Source organism: Mobula birostris, chromosome 2 (genome assembly GCF_030028105.1).
Source record: "Mobula birostris isolate sMobBir1 chromosome 2, sMobBir1.hap1, whole genome shotgun sequence".
NCBI classification, from domain to species: domain Eukaryota; kingdom Metazoa; phylum Chordata; class Chondrichthyes; order Myliobatiformes; family Myliobatidae; genus Mobula; species Mobula birostris.
Window position 1 is genome coordinate 165,274,680 of NC_092371.1, and position 16,770 is coordinate 165,291,449.

Sequence of the window (16,770 nt, forward strand, 5' to 3'; positions counted from 1 at the left end):
AGTCAAAGATCCAATGTCCACATGTTTAAGGGTCTGGGCCAGGAATTGGATGTTAGAGGTCTGGGGGTGGCCTGTCCAGGGCTGGAAACCTGTCTCGGTCAGTGAGTGGGTGGGAGGGGGTGGTGTGTGGGAGAAAAGGAGCTGGTTATGCTGTTGTTGCTTTGTTGCTGGTTGTGTCCTTCTGCTGAACGCTATGGACATGCTATGTTGGCACCAGAATTGCAGGCTGCTGCCAGCAAATCCTTGGGTTGTGTCGATTGTGAACGCAAACAACGTATCTCACTGTATGGCTTGATGTACCTGATAAATCAATGAATCTGAATCAGCCAAAATGCCCTGTGCCAGTGTTTCAAATCCACAATTGTTCCCCCACAAGCCTTCTTTGTCTACCCCTCCAATATTATTTGTTTCAACCACTGTCTGCCCTCCCAGATTCAGCATTCTGTTCACCCTCCTGAATTCTCCATTGGACTCATCAATAACAATTTCATGCTAATGAGCCCTAGTTTTGGAATGGGAGCGGTGACATTTTCTACGTTTATTTTAATGAGGTATGAAAACATCAAAGCCTACAAAATGCAGTGGATACTGCCCAGTCCATCACAGGATCAGCCCTTCCCACCAGTGAGCACATCTACAAAGAGCACTACCTACAAGAAAGCAGCACCCATTATCAAGGACCTCCCCCCATCCACACTAGACTCTTCTCACTGCTGCCATCAGGAAGGATGTTCAGGTTCAGAAACAGTTATTACCCCTCAACCATCAGGTTCCTAAACTGGCGTGGATAACTTCACTCACCTCAACACAGAACTGAGTCCACAACCTATGGACTCACTTTCAAGGACTCTACAACTCATGTTCTCGTGATTACTTATTTATTTAGTATTTGCACAGTTTGTCTTTCTCATTGGTTGTTTCTCAGTCTTTCTCTGTAGTTTTTCATTGATTTTTTTTTGTTCTATTGTGAATGCCTGTTAGAAAATGAATCTGAAGGTCGTATACAGCAACATATGCACACTTTGATAATAAATTTAATGTGAACTTGAATTTTGAACTTTTCTTCATTTAGAAGATATTGAATAGGTTTCATCTATAGAAGGGGTGGGGTGAATTGAATTGACGTTGTTCAACTTGTGTGGGATTTCCCCATGGTCTGGAACTGTCTGGATGAACCCACAGTGCATTTGCTTTGGAGCTGTGTACAAAGCCAGTGGCACAGCAGCGTAACATTCTATAGTGCCAGCGACAGGGGTTCAATTCCCACCGCTGTCTGTACGGAGTTTGTATGTTCTCCATGACCACATGGGTTTCCTGTGGGTTCTCCAGTTTCCTCCCACAGTCCAAAGACATACAGGTAAGTTGTGGACTTGCTATGTTGGTGCTGAGAAAATGGTGACACTTGCTGGCTGAACCCAGCACAATCTTCAGACTGTTGTTTGTTGACACAAATGATGCAATTCACTGAATGTTTTGATGTTTCCATATAAATGAGATAACTAAAGATAATTGCTAAAAAAAATAACTTTAGCAGTTGTAGACAAGTTTTACAGAACTTCTGTTCACGTCTCCTTAGAATTGAAGCTTGGTTGGCAATCTGTATTACTGGCCTTTGCTTCCACAATCCATTTCAATACACTTCCCTAGAAATTAGAGCACCAGCTCTCTCGACCTTTGACCACAGATTCTTAAGGTTGAGAACACAGAATCTTTCACCTTTTTCTCTGCAAATATGTATAGATGATGTCACAGCCAGTAGTACGGGGTTGGTAATCAGGTGTACTTTCATGGTCTGACCGATCAGAGAACTTCACATTGGGTTAACATGGAGAATCCCAATAGCTCAGGGCTAAACCCAAGGTCTGGCCAATGAACAGGTCCCTCGGTGTCAAACCCAGATCAAAGGTGAGACGTACTGGTAACTCACTCCCAGCAGGGCAAGGTCACTAAGAACTACTTCAATGACAGAAATTAGTTTAGTTCTCTTTGGAAGATGCGAAGGGATCTGATAGAGACATATGGAAGGGCATGGACATACTGGTGTTTTGTTGTCACATGCACCAAGATGCAGGAAAAATCTTGTCTTGCATACTACTTGTACAGATCAATTCTTTACAGAGTGCATTGAAAGGTAAAACAATACAAAATAAAGTGTAACAGCTAGAGAGAAAGTGCAGTGCAGGTGGACGATAAGGTGCAAGATCACAATGAGGTAGACTGTGAGGTCAAGAGTCCATCTTATCGTACAAGAGATCCATTCAAGAATCTGACAACAGTGAGATAGAAGCTCTCCTAAATCCTGGTTGTATGTGCTTTCAGGCTTTTGCATCTTCTGCCCAGTGGGAGAGGGGAGAAGAGAGAATATTTAGAGTGGGTGGAGTCTCTGGTTATGCTGTCTGTTTACTGAGGGAGCAAGAATTGGAGTCCATGGAGGGAAGGCTTGTTTTTGTGATGTGTGAGCTGTGACCACAGCTCTCTGCAGTTTCTTGTGGTTCTATGCTGAGCAGTTGCCCTACCATCATTATCTATCCAGACAAAATGCTTTCCATGAAGCATTGATAAAAATTAGTAAGGGTTGACGGGGACATGCCAGATTTCTTAAGGCTCCTGAGGAAGTAAAGGCATTGGTGAGCTTCTTTGGCCATGACATCAACATGGTTAGACCAGGAGATGGTCACACCTAGGAACTAGAAGCTCTCAACCATCCTTTTGACAGAGATAGACAAGAAGGCATGAAACACAAGCACACACACACACAATACTGGAGGATCTCCAGAGGCCCCGATGGCCCTCTGATTTCAGCCTCCGAGGCCGACATGACAGCATCCTTCAGGAGGGTGAACCCATGAAGAGGACTTTAGGAAGGGCAAGACGAAGGAACACATACCAATCCTCATAGAGGGATCAGAAGTGGAGAGAGTGAGTAGCTTCAAGTTCCTCGGTGTCAAGATCTCTGAGGATCTAACCTGGTCCCAGCACATTGAAGTAGTCATAAAGAAGGCAAGACAGCAGCTATACTTTTATTGGAGTTTGAAGCGATTTGGCATGTCAGCAAATACGCTCAAAAACTTCTTTAGTTGTACCGTGGAGAGCATTCTGACAGGCTGCATCACTGTCTGGTGTGGAGGGTGGGGGGAGAGAGCATTCTGACAGGCTGCATCGCTGTCTGGTATAGGAGGGGCTACTGCACAGGACCAAAAGAAGCTGCAGAAGGTTGTAAATCTAATCAGCTCCATCTTGGGTACTAGCCTACAAAGGACCCAGGACATCTCCAGGGAGCGGTGTCTCAGAAAGGCAGCGTCCTCCAGCACCTAGGGCATGCCCTTTTCTCACTGTTACTATCAGGCAGGAGATACAGAAGCCTGAAGGCACACACTCAGCGATTCATGAACAGCTTCTTCCCCTCTGCCCTCCGATTCCTAAATGGACTTTGAAGCTTTGGACACTACCTAACTTTTTTAAACATAAAATATTTCTGTTTTTGCACATTTTTTAAAATAATCTATTCAATATATGTAATTGATTTACTTGTTTATTTATTTTTTTCTCTCTCTCTCTCTCTCTCTCTCTGCTAGATTATATATTGCATTGAACTGCTGCTGCTAAGTTAACAAATTTCACATCACGTGCCGGTGATAATAAACCTGATTCTGATGGGTACCTGGCCAAATACCAAAGACCTGTGCTGATCAACTGGCTGGGGTGCTCGCTGAGATCGTTAACCTCTTGCTTTGGCAGTCTGAGGTACCGACCTGCTTCAAGCAGGTTTCAGTTATACTGGTGCCGAAGAAAAACGTGGTAAACTGCCTCCAAAACTATCATCCAGTAGCATTTACATCCACTGTGATGAAGTGTTCTGAGAGATTGATAATGAAACAAATCAAATCTAGCTTGAGAAGTGACCTGGATCCACTCCAATTTGCCCACCACCACAACAGGTCCACAGCAGATGCCATTTCATTGGCTCTACACTCAACCCTAGAACATCTGGACAGCAAAGTTGCCTATATCAGGATGTTCTTTATCAACTACAACTTGGCATTCAATACCATAATCCTCTCAAAACTAAATCAATAAGCTTCAAGACCTTGGCAATTGGATTATCGATTTCCACACCTGCAGACCCCAGGCAGTTCAGATTGGCAACAAAATCTCCTCCACAATCTCTATCAGCACAGGTGCACCACAAGGCTGTGTGCTCAGCTCCCAGAGTCTGCAGAGGAACTGTGGCAAGTTCTCCAAGATGCTTGGAAGAACCTACCAGCCAACTTCCTTGTAAAACTGCACTACAGCATACCTAAGAGAGTCGAAGGTAAAGGCAATTTTCTTATAAAATTGCTCGACAATGTACCCAAGAGAATCGAAGACAAAGGGTGGTCACATCAAATATTGATGTTATTTAGCTTTTGTTTTACTCTTTACTGTTCTTTATGGTAATTTTTTGATACTTAAAAACTTTTCATTTCATTATCTTTGAAAGCATCTTCGCTTTACAGGATTTTCTATACATGTACCCAAGACTTTTGCACAGCAAGTTAAGATGCATTCTCTATTGAGTGGAGTTAGTAGCTAAGTGGAGAGGAGTGTTGTGTATTTAATATTCCAGTAATATTTGAGTAATATGGTAAATATATTGTTTGATTAAGCATTCTTTGTTTCAGTAATTCATTATGGGTTATATGTAATAGTACATGAATGGCATGTGCTTGCCCACACTCCAGACCCCACAGCTTTTCTTCCAATTTGTTTTTACGTTTTAGAGTTACACAACCTTAACATAACTCAACCCTCCACATTTCACAGCCCGGCTCGGGACCATCCACGGTGGAGTTTGCAGAACGCGTACCGTGTTGCAATTTAATCAGCTGGGACCACATTTTTAGGGAATGCTGCTATGGGCGCACTCTTCTACACTCATTAATTATTTCTATTTTATTTATTTAGATCACAGCACAGGACAGACTTTTCCAGCCCAATCCAGCAACCCAGTAGCCAAATCACAGGACCAGTTCACCTACTAACCGGTACGTCTTTGAACTGTGAAAGGAGAGCCATGCAGTTCACGGGGAGAACTCCTTACAGACAGCACTGGAAATGAACTTCGAACTCCAGAACACCCCAAACTGTAATAGCATTGTGCTAACGGTGCGCTATGGTGGCACCCCAGTGTTATTGGAGCGGCGTTCATACCCTACCATTCAGGCTTGACATATGCTGGGTCAAGGTGTTACTGGCGTACATTTCTGCTCTTGTTATGGCCCATGGGTGCCCAATTTTGTGCTGCCTGATCCATTCGGAGTCTCTCCCCCATTTGTCACAACATAACGCCAGCCAACAGCACAGAAGATGTCCTCATGGTCCAGGTGTAACTCTCTCTACAAAGCCTGTTCACTATTACCACCACCATTACCTACCAAATGTTGAAAAAACTAGATAGGGTGGGTGTGGAGAGGATGTTTTCTTTGTTGGGGTATCTAGAACTAGAGGGCACAGCCTCAAAATTGAGGGGAGAGCTTTTGGAACAGAGGCAAGGAGGAATATTTTCAGCCAAACAGTAGTGAATCTGTGGAATGCTCTGCCACAGACTGTGGTGGAGGCCAAGTCTGTGGGTATACTTAAGGCAGAAATTGATAGTTTCCTGCTCAGTCAGGGCATCAAAGGATATGGCAAGAAGGCAGGTATGTGGGATCTAGGGATCCACCATGATGGAATGTAGAAGCAGACTCGATGGGCTGAATGGCCTAATTCTGCACCCATGTCTTACGGTCCATTACAGACAGATTTTTTAACCAAACTAAATTTTATTCATAATAAAAGTTACAGTAATTTTTTTTAAGTAACAGAGTGGCGGGTGTTTGGAACACCTTGCTGGAGGTGGTGATAAAGGCAGGTACATTCGGGACATTTAAGAAACTCTTAGATAGGCACATGGATGATAGAAAAGTGGAAGGCTATGTAGGAGATTGATCTTAGAGCAGGTTAAAAGGTTGGCACAACATCATGGGTCAAAGGGTCTGTATGGTGCTGTAATGTTCTATGTTTTAATAAACCTTGCAATGCATCACATTCTTACAGACAGGTGTATTTGCAGCAGGTAGGTTGGTGAGGACAGTTGTGAGTTGATCCTTTGTCTTCATTCAGTCACCACGTGCTTCAGCACTTGGCCAGTAACAGAACTGCTGGGCAGCTCGCCAAAGTATCCTTGCTAGTCTACACTTTTCTGGAATGCTGTTGAATAGGAAAGAACACTGGCTCATCATCTGACAGAAAGAACATCTGAACATCAGAAGGAAGTTTCCCTGCCCATATTTCACTTGATGCCAAAGGGTTCATGAGATCAGGTACCAATGTTGAATACGCAGGATCACTCACTCCAATCTGCTACCCCAATCCCCTTTCCCTCCTCTGGTGGGTCTCTTCTGCCAGTGAAACAGGATTCCCCATACTCCTCCTCATTCTTCTCCCTTCCTTTCCAGTCCTGAGGAAGGGCCTTGGCCTAAAACACCAACTGTTTGTTTATTCCTCTCCATTGATGCTGTCTGACTTGCTGAGATCCCCAAGCATTCTGCATGTTTTACTCTGGATTTCCAACATTTACAAAATCTCATGTTTATAAACAGGACACACGCAGGGTCCCAGGCATTGTGGTTAAATTCTTGTCAAAATCTGTTAACTGAATCAATTCATCAATTTCATTTTTAGTTATGTTTCATTTGAGCTGTTTTGATGGTTTGATGGATCGTATCAAAGGACGATCAATAGTTAACCACACAACTACGGGTCTGGAGACATAAATAGACCTGATTAATGAACCATTTTGGGTTTTATTTCATTATCACCATTATTGAAACTAGCAAATTCAAAATTCATCCGCCAGCTGGCCAGGTGAGATTTGAACTCACATCTCCAAGACACTGGACTACATGTTCTATAATTTAACCATAGCCCTAAGGTCCTGCAGCAACAGAGCAATAAGATTCTGTGTGGGATGGTACTTATCATTGTGCTTAAGTCTCCAGTATGGGATGCAAATCTATAATAATGTGGTTATTGCCTAATTAGCTGTCCTCAATGGTAGAATAGCGGCTGGCATAATGCTTTACAGTATCAGCTACAGGATCACCACTCAATTCCCACCGGTGCCCAAGTAGATTGTACATTCTCGCCATGATCACGTGCATTTCTTCCGGGTGCTCCGGTTTCCCTTCCACATTCCAAAGACGGACCAGGTAGGGTTAGTAATCTTTGGGCGTGCTGTGTTGTAGCCGGAAGTGGGCTGCCCCCAGCATGATCCTCGGTCGTTGACTCAAATTGACGCATTTCGCTGTACGTTTCGATGTACACGTGACAAACAATGCTAATCTTAAATCTTAACCCTTGGGCTCAAGCACTCAGCCACAGCTGCACAATAGTAAAACTCAGTCCAATGAGTGGACTCAGCACTATAGAATGCACGTTATTCTGTGTCCTGTCACCGGTCTCACTCCACCCATGAGCCATGCCAATGGAATGCACTAATTCAGGGCCTGCTCAAATTGCACCGACACTTATCACATCTTGTATTGCATTCCTCTGTTGGGGCCAAACCCAGATGGGTTACGAATGATTTGTTTAATGTTCATTCTTTCTCGTTATTGATTGAGTGTGGATTCCACCCAGGATTTAAGTATGAATGGCACCCCTTTCTCCTATAGCTTCAAGATGAGACGTAGTGATAGAGGCAGATACATTAGGAGCATTTAAAAACTTAGATAGATACATGAATGATAGAAAAATGGAGGGCTATATAAGAGGGTTAGGGTTAGGGTTAGATTGACCTTAGGGTAGGTTAAAAGGCTGGTAAATCATGGGTGAAGGGCCTGTATTGTGCATTCTACACTCTAGAACAAGCAGGGAAGGGCAGTGGACTCTGAGGCACACCAGAAGACAGACAGGATGCTTGGGAAGGGTTAGTAAAACCCTGGATATCCCAGGGAGTAAGCATGAGGTTTAGGAAGGGGTGATTAAATCCTGGATGTCCTCAGGTATAAGCAGGAAACTTGGGAAGCGCAACGCACTCCGAGATGCAGCAAGCCATCTACCACCTTAATCCAGCAAAATGTGAACCAGAAACTAGATTGGAGAGAGGAGCAAGGTGAGCAAGAGAGGTTAACTATGACTTGGCAGTCAGAATCAGGTTTATTATCACCAGTACAACGAAACCAAATTTCCCTCGGGATTAATAAAGTATATCTATCTATCTATGTGATGTGAAATGTGTTAGCTTAACAGCAGCAGTTCAATTCAATACATAACCTTGCAGAGAAATAAAAAACAAATCAATTATGTATATTAAATAGATTAAAAAGCGTGCAAGAACAGAAATACTGTATATTAAAAAGAGGGTGTGGATACAAACAAAACTTACTCAGTACTAACAGTACCACCTTTCCATGCAGGCTGCCTTTTGTATTAGTCACTAAATCCAATTCACCATACTGGGTGGATGCAAAAGATCCTGCAGCTCCCTTTCAAAGAAGAGCGAGGGACTTCACCCTGTTCCTGCAACCAACCTTAATGGCATGACTAACATCAGCTGAAGGCAGATACACATTATTATCCCAGTAACACACACAAAGTGCTGGAGGAACTCAACAGGTCAGGCAGGGTCTGTGGAGGGAAATATGCAGTGAATATTTTTGATCCACACCTTTCATCAGGACTCTCCAGCATTGTATTGCTCAAGGTTTCCAATATTTACTTTATTTAGAGACACAGCACAGTAACAGATTCTTGCAGCCCAACACCACCACCCAATTACAGCCCTGTGATAAACTAACCTACTAACCCATATGTCTTTGGAATATGGGAGGAAACCAGAGCACCCAGAGGAAACCCACTCGATCATGGAGAGAACTTACAAACTCCTTATTAGCAGGAATTGAACCAGGGTCGCTGGCAGCATAGTAGCATTGTGCTAAAATGCTACACCATTGGACTGCCCATAAACCTGCAGAATCTCTTCTATTTCCCAGTGCTGTCTGAGAATTGTTATTATGTACCAACCAGCTGCCTTGTTGCCCTGCTTCGCACCAGCACCAGAATTCTACAGTTACCTCACTAAACTAGATAGTTGGGGACTAACTATTTCTATGTTGGCTTTTTGTTTCAGTTATAGAGTCACAGAGCACTACAGCACAGAAAAGGGTTGGCGGCCCATCCAGTCCATGCCAAATGGTTATTTGATCTAGTCCCATTGACCTGCACGCAGACCAATTCCTTCCACATCCTTCTCTTCCTGGTATTTATCCAAATTTGTCTTAAATGTTGAAATTGAATCCACATCCAGCACTTGCACTGGCAGCTAGTTCCACACATGCACCACCCTCCCAGTGAAAATGTTCCCCTGAAATATTTTACCATCTAACCTATGACTTCTAGCCCTAATGTCACCCAACCCCAGTGGAAAATGCCTGCTTGCGTTTATCCTATCTATACCCCTTATAATTGTGTGTACCTCTATTAAATCTCTCCTCAAGGTCCTTACAGACAATAGTGGAAACTGAACCCCAATACAATCAAAAAAACAAAAAAAAAGATACAACCCATGGTATTTGAGAAGCTGTTGTACAGAACCCAACCCTTCACTGTTCAGTGCTAGGTCTTGAGTCCCTGGACTGTGGTCTTGAGAGACTACCACCAAGCAAAATGCTCCCCAGCCCTTTCCTCAGGCTGGAATCCTCCCTCTACATTCGTTACTCATCAGGAATGCTAAATATGTGCATATTTGGGAAGATATCAAAGCCTCACTTTACAAAATCCTGATGCCTCTCCCCATATCAGCATGGTGAGTATCGCCACACCTCAGGGACTGCAGTGGGTCAAGAAAACAGCTCACCACCTTCTCAAGGGAAAATGAGAATGGACAATTAAATGCTGGCTCAGCCTCCAAAAGACTACATTCCCTGAATGAATTTTTTTTTTAAACTGGCACTGAGGTCAAGAAAAATCTACAATCTTACTAAATGGTGAACCAAGTGTGAAAAGGTAAATGGCCTACTTGTCCCTTGTTTGACATGCTTATGGGTATATCTGCATGAGCAACACCTTCAAAATAAGCTATCTTGTCAATGAGGTGTTGCGATAAGTAGTAACCCTCCTCTTCTTCTCCCCCTTCTAAAAGACCAGCATTAAATCAGTACGGAAACAGGAACTGACAAACACAAACACAGTACAGGCCCTTCAGCCCACGATGCCCTGCCCACCTTTTAACCTACTCTCAAATCTGTCTAATTCTTCTCTCTGACATAGCCCACCATTTTTATATCATCCATGTGCCCCTAATGTATCTGCATCTACCACCACCACCCCTGCAGAATGTGCCAAGCACCCACCATTCTCTGTGTAAAAATAATACTTGTGTCTGACATCCTCCCTAGTCTTTCCTCCAATCGCCTTAAAGCTATGCTCCTCCACCCTGGGGAAACATCTCTGGCTATCCACTCAATCTATGCATCCTGTACACCTCTAATCAAGTTGCCTCTCATCCTCCTTCATTCCAAAGAGAAAAGCCCCATTTCGAACAACCTTTCCTCACAAGACATGCTCTCTAATCCAGGCAACTTTGTGGTAAATCCCCTCTCTAAAGAACACCGAATGCTTGGAAACTCATACACATACAGTGCCCAGCAACTTGCATTTTCCCCTCTCTGTACCTACATGCACCCTATCCCCAGATAATTAAATGAACATCATGCAATACATTTTAAAACAAAGCACTTAAGCACAAGAAGAGTTCACTTCTACTGCACACTTAACCAACAGCCCTGTGTATCGAGATTGCAGACGCAAGAGTCCCCTGTTCCCTGCACATGAACCCAGAGGACCTCCACAGGTCAAAGTCAAATTAATAATCAAAGTACATACACGTTACCTCATGCTACCATGAAATTCATTTTCTTGCAGGCATTTACAGGAAAATAAAGAAATACAAGGGAATTTATGAAAAACTATACCAACAAAGACTGACAAACTATCAATGTGCAAGAGACAAATAATGCAAATAAATACAGAGAACATGAGTGTAAAGGGAACACCTCTGAAGTTTGACAACTTCTGAAGGACCAGTTTCATTAAGTGAGTGTTCTTACTGAGAGTGGAGAAACAGGTCCATGTATAGACGTAATCTCACACTGAAGATACTTTCCGGAAGATTCTGAGGTTGGGAAACCATGGTTACCATCCCTCATGCAAGCTTCTTCCCCAAGAACACACCATGCATTCAAACCTGATTACCATGATAAGTTCTTCCATTCCCATGTACATGGACTGCGAATTCACACACTTCAGTCTAAATCCAAAATGTAAAGCCCTCAGAACTCGCAAATGGTTCCTTGTGAACACAGTTCCCCGTCCTGTGGGCAGAGCTACCAGACCCAAGGGGACCTGTAACTCTGGGGCAGTCAGAGGCCCAATGTCCGAATGTCCAATGGAGGTTGGAGGCCCAGGAGACTGGGCTGGAGGACTGACTGTATGCGGGTGGGTGGGAGGGTGGGAGGGAGGACAGGGGCTTGCTCTGCTGCCGTTGCCACTGCCTGTGTTATTCTGCTGTACATTGTGGGCTGTCATGTTGGCACTGAAATGTGTGGTGACACCTACAAGCTGCCCCCAGCACATCCTTGGGTTGTGTTGGTTGTTAAACCTCATTTCACTGCATGTTTCAATGTATGTGTCACAAATAAATGAATCTGACCGGAGAGATTTAACATTGTGTGCACATGTGTGCATGTGTCTCAGTCCCAGTATCTAGCCCTTGACCCCAATATAACAAACCCTCAGCTTCACGCGTGCACAGTACATTCCTTGTACATAACTCTAAGTCTCTTGTATACTTCAAGCGCATCCTGATTACAGTCTTTTATATCCACAGACCCATATGCACAGATTCCATACACATTTCCTTTAGTCCAAGATACACAGACCACCTCCCTTGTACACAGCCCTCTATCCTTGGTATACAGTCCACAGTCCCTTGTACACAGTCCTGTGTTCCTGCTACACCAACCACACCCCCCTGATATTCAGTATAAGCAATGCCTCCTGGTACACATCCCGCTCTCTGCTAGACAATCCCTGTCATCAGTGCACAGATCCCTGTCCCTGTTACACACCCACAGCCCCTCATACACAGTACCTTCTGCACAGGCCCAGTCTCTGGTCTGCAGATCACAGTATCATGAATGCGAACTCTAGCCCTGGTACATACACCCAGTCCTTTACACACAAACCCAGTCCCTGTTACACAGACACCAGGACCACATACAAGCCCTAATCCCTAGTATATGGTCTCAGTTTCTATAACATAGATCCCAGTCCTCAGTAGACAGACTCTAGTACCAAGCATACAGCACCCAATCCCAAATACACAGATCCCAATTCCCAGTACAAAGACCCCAGTCCCCCATACACAGTCCTTAGTCACAAGCACACACTCCCGACTCCCAAGCCAAAATCCTCAGTACACAGACCTGGTCCTTGTTATACAAACCCTAGTACACAGTCTCATAAAACACAGAATCCAATCCCCAATACACAGACCCTAGTCGCAATCCCTAATACACAGATCCAAGTCCACAGCACACAGACCTTAGATCCTCGTACACAGACCCCAATCCCTTGTAGTCTCAGTCCCTAATGCACAGAACCCAATCCCCAGTACACAAACCTCAGTAGCAAGTATACAATCCCAGTCCCTACTACACGGACCCCGATCTCCAGAACATAGACCAGAGTCGTAAGCACAAGTACCGTTCATTTCCCTGATATTAGACTCCAACCCCCAGTACCAACCACTGTTAACCTGGACTTTGACACACAGACCCCAATCCTTCAGCACTGAATTCTGCTCTCATTTACAATCTCCAGCATCGTTAGCCCCCTTACCCCTCCCGGTACTTACTTTGGGCCGTTTCCACTCGAAGGTAACTGAAGGCTTCTCGCTGTAGAAGAGTGATGATTCTTCGGCCGGAAACTCATGGTCCTCGAACAGAACACCGTCCTTCAGGCACTGCTTCTTCAGCTCTTGGTAGGTCAGTTTCCTGGCCTTAACTCCCATCGTACCTCGGTCCTTGACCGCCTTCTTCTTCTGCGAGCCGCCGCTCGCCGAGGAGAACACATAAGACATGTCGGCGCGCTGAAGAGCGGGGAATCACTTCACCTGCCAGTGTGAGACTGTGCCTGGTTTCCTCGTCCTACCTGCTCCTAAAGTGCCCCGCCTGCCGCTGTTGGCTTGGTGTCTCCGCCTACACTCGTTGCCATGCCAGCACTAAAACTGCCAATACCCTGGGGAAGACTAAATTCTCTCCAGCCCTGACCCTAAGGCTCTCCTCCCTGAGGATTAAAGGCGCAAGCCACACCTTAGTTGCCTCTGTCACTTCTTAAAACCCGTTCCTATACGCATCTAGCTCTCGACCCCAACACACAAAACTCCTAGTTCCACATACATCGTAAGCGCCTTGTATATAATTCCGCATTGTATCTCATGAATAAAATTCTACAGCTTCAAGTGCTTTCTACACAGACCCGAGTCCTGAATGCACACGCCCTCAATTCCTTCGGATTCAGATTCAGATTGTATTCTTCTGGAAGTATTTCAAGATACTGATTCAGGGTAAAGTTTGCATTAACAACCAACGCACCCAAGGATGTGCTGGAGCAGTCCGTTAAGTGTCACCACACGTTCCAGCATCATACCCGCCTTCTTCAACACAGCGACAATATATCTCAACACAGAACAACACACATCCTGCCTGGGTAGTCTACAATTCCGTGCCAAGATCTTTGAATTCTCCAACTTCCAGCAAACTTCCTCTCTTTCCTCCTAGCCCTCTCAGTAACACTCATTCCAGCCCCCATCACACTCTTTCTTTCCCCTCATCCATCCTCTCCATCCGCCAGACCTCACCTACCCTCACCAACTCCCTGTTTTAGCTCCATGCTCTTCCTGTCAGATTCCATAATCTGCAGCCCCCTGTAAGCTCCACCAATCATCTCCCATCCTCTGCCACTATTTCCTCTACCCACTCCTCCATCTGCCGATCATCACCCCCTTCTCATCTAGATCCACCTATCATCTGTCAGCTGCTTTTCCTCCACCTTTTTATACCGGCTATTCCTCCTCCTCCTCCCCCTCCCCCACCCCAGACTACATTAAGGTTCTCGACCCAGAATATCAATTGTCCATTTTCCTCCACAGATGCTGCCTGACCTGCTAAGTTGCTCCAGGTTCCAGCATTTACAGTATTTTTTGCCATCTTCAAATTATATTGTGAGATAACATTATGCTTGGTGGTTATTAATAACTCCTTTCCACTGTAGTTGTTAATCTGTTTTAATATTCTTAATATTTGTATTTATTTTTTATTGTTAATAAATGGATTCAATAAACAAAGAACAAAGATCAATACAGCACAGAACAGGCCCTTCGGCCCACAATGTTGTGCCAACCCTTTAACCTACTCCAAGATCAATAACCTACTCCAAGATCAATGTAACCCTTCCATTGTTCATAGCCCTTCATTTTTCTTCCAAAGAGTTTCTTAAATGCCCCTAATGTATCTGTCTCCACCACTACCCCTGCCAGTGTGTTCCACACACCTACCACTCTCTGTGTAAAAATCTTACCTCTGACATCTCCCCTATACTTTTCTCCAATCACCTTATAATTATGATCCTTGTATTAGCGATTTCCACCCTGGGAGCAAATCTCTGGGTGTCCACTCGATCTATGTCCCTTAACATCTTATACACCTCTATCAAGTCACCTCTCATCCTCTTTCACTCCAAAGGAAAAAGCCCCAGCTCACTCATTTTTTTAAATTTTATACTTTTCTGTCTGTCAATCTATCTAACACTTCACATGCAAATCTGTTGAGGTTATCCACAGTATGCAGTGGTCCCAACACAGCCTCCTCCACATTGACAAGACCCCACTCAAATTGAGGGACAGTTTTGTTGACCACTTCACTCCATCTACAAAAAGCAGGATTTTCTGGAGGCCAGCCATTTTAATTCCAGTCCCTTTTCCCAACCCAACAGTTTGGTCCATGGCCGCCTCTATACTGTCGTCATGAGGCTACTCTCAGGTTGGAGGAGCAACACCTCATATTCCAGCTGGGTAGCCTCCAACCTAATGGAATGAACATCGATTTCCCTAACTTCCAGTAATTTTTCCCCTTTCCCTTCCCCCTCACCCTTGCCTCTTCTTCCATTCCCCACTCGGACTCCCTTCTTACTTTTTCTCTTCTCCTCACCTGTTATCACCTCACCCTGGTGCCCTTTCTCCCATGATCTACTCTCCTCTCCTATCAGATACTTTCTTCTCCAGCCCTTTACCTTTTCCACCTATCACATCCCAGCTTCTTACCTCATCTCCCCTCCCCTCCCACCTGCCTTCACCTATCACCTGCCATCTTGTATTCTAATCCTTCCCTTCCTGCTCCCCTCCCCCATCTTCTTATTCTGGCTCCCCACCCCCTTTCCTTCCCTGTCCTGATTAGAGCCAAACCATGGTTTATTCCTTTCCATAGATGCTGCCTAACCTGCTGAGTTCCTTCAGCATTTTGTGTGTGTTGCTCTGAATTTCCAGCATCTTGTGTTTATCTATCTATCTTTCTAATTATCTATCTGTCCATCTGTCTATCCATCATTTATTTATTTATTTGTCTGTGTATTTTTCTCATTAACATTGGAGACATGAGAACTCAATGAAGATGACTACAGCTTTAAGGTCACAGGGTATCCGGGAATGATTCATAAAAAGGGTGCTGCAGGAAGAAGCTGGGATTATTATCTTATCCACAGCACAGAATACCACTGAGAGTTAAAAACTAGTTAAACTGGACCAACAGAAAAAATCTCATCGCTCTTCAGGTTTGGGAGTGTCTCATTATGTGAAACACCTGAAATCAGTTCAACTTTTCAGTGAAACTGCTTTAGTCCTGATGCATGAAACCGTCTGCTCTCTCCATTCTCTGTTCTTCATTTCTCCCTTTCAAAATGAGCCAACATGTTTTGTAAGGACCAAATTTTACAACTTCGTTTATCAAGGAGTTTTGTCCAAAAGCCTGTTACAATGTTGAGTTTATGGAAACCAAGGGAATTAGTAAATTTACACAATACAGTTCTACAAATGTCTGTCTGATAATGATGAGATAATCTATTGTTATAACATTGGCTGAGGGACAGTATGGCCAGCCCTGCTTCTGTCATGATGGTGGGTGTGGGGTCGTTTAGGATCTAATGGCATCTTTCAGACCAATGCCTTTAAGCAGGGGGTCCATTGCCCCCAGAGGTTCCCAACCTGGGCTCCACGGATCCCTTGCTTAATGGCATTAGTCCATGGCATAAAATAGGTTGGGAATCCTCGTTTCAGATCCACCTGTGTAGGTAAACAGAGGTTTACTTTATCATCTCTTTCAAAGTGCAGTTTCTCTGACAGTGCACCACTCCCTCCATTCTGCTTTCATGGCAAGTGACCAGCTAAGAAGCAAAGTTCCACACCCTTGTTTAAATTTCACATTCTGTATGAGGCCCAGCCTGACTCGCATGTGGAATTGCTACTGAGTCACTGGGTAATGCGCCCTAAACACAAGAAATCCTGTAGATGCTGGAAATAAAGAGCAACACACACAAAATGCTCGAGGAACTCAACAGGTCAGGCAGCATCTATGGAGGGGAATAAACAGCTGATGTTGTGTGCCGAGGCCTTTCATCATGACAGGAAGGGAAAGG

At 44.4% G+C, this 16,770-nt stretch overlaps 1 protein-coding gene across 1 annotated transcript in view; it reads right to left on the reverse strand.

The window, feature by feature from the left end:
* capn9 (calpain 9) overlaps positions 1–13,284 on the reverse strand; it is a 58,268-nt gene extending 44,984 nt beyond the window's left edge. Inside the window, exon 1 of the mRNA XM_072250782.1 lies at positions 12,938–13,284. Within this exon, the coding sequence (XP_072106883.1) occupies positions 12,938–13,162 (225 nt within the window). The 5' untranslated portion in view covers positions 13,163–13,284. The remainder of the gene's footprint in view (positions 1–12,937) is intronic.
* Between the last annotated feature and the right edge of the window lie 3,486 nt (positions 13,285–16,770).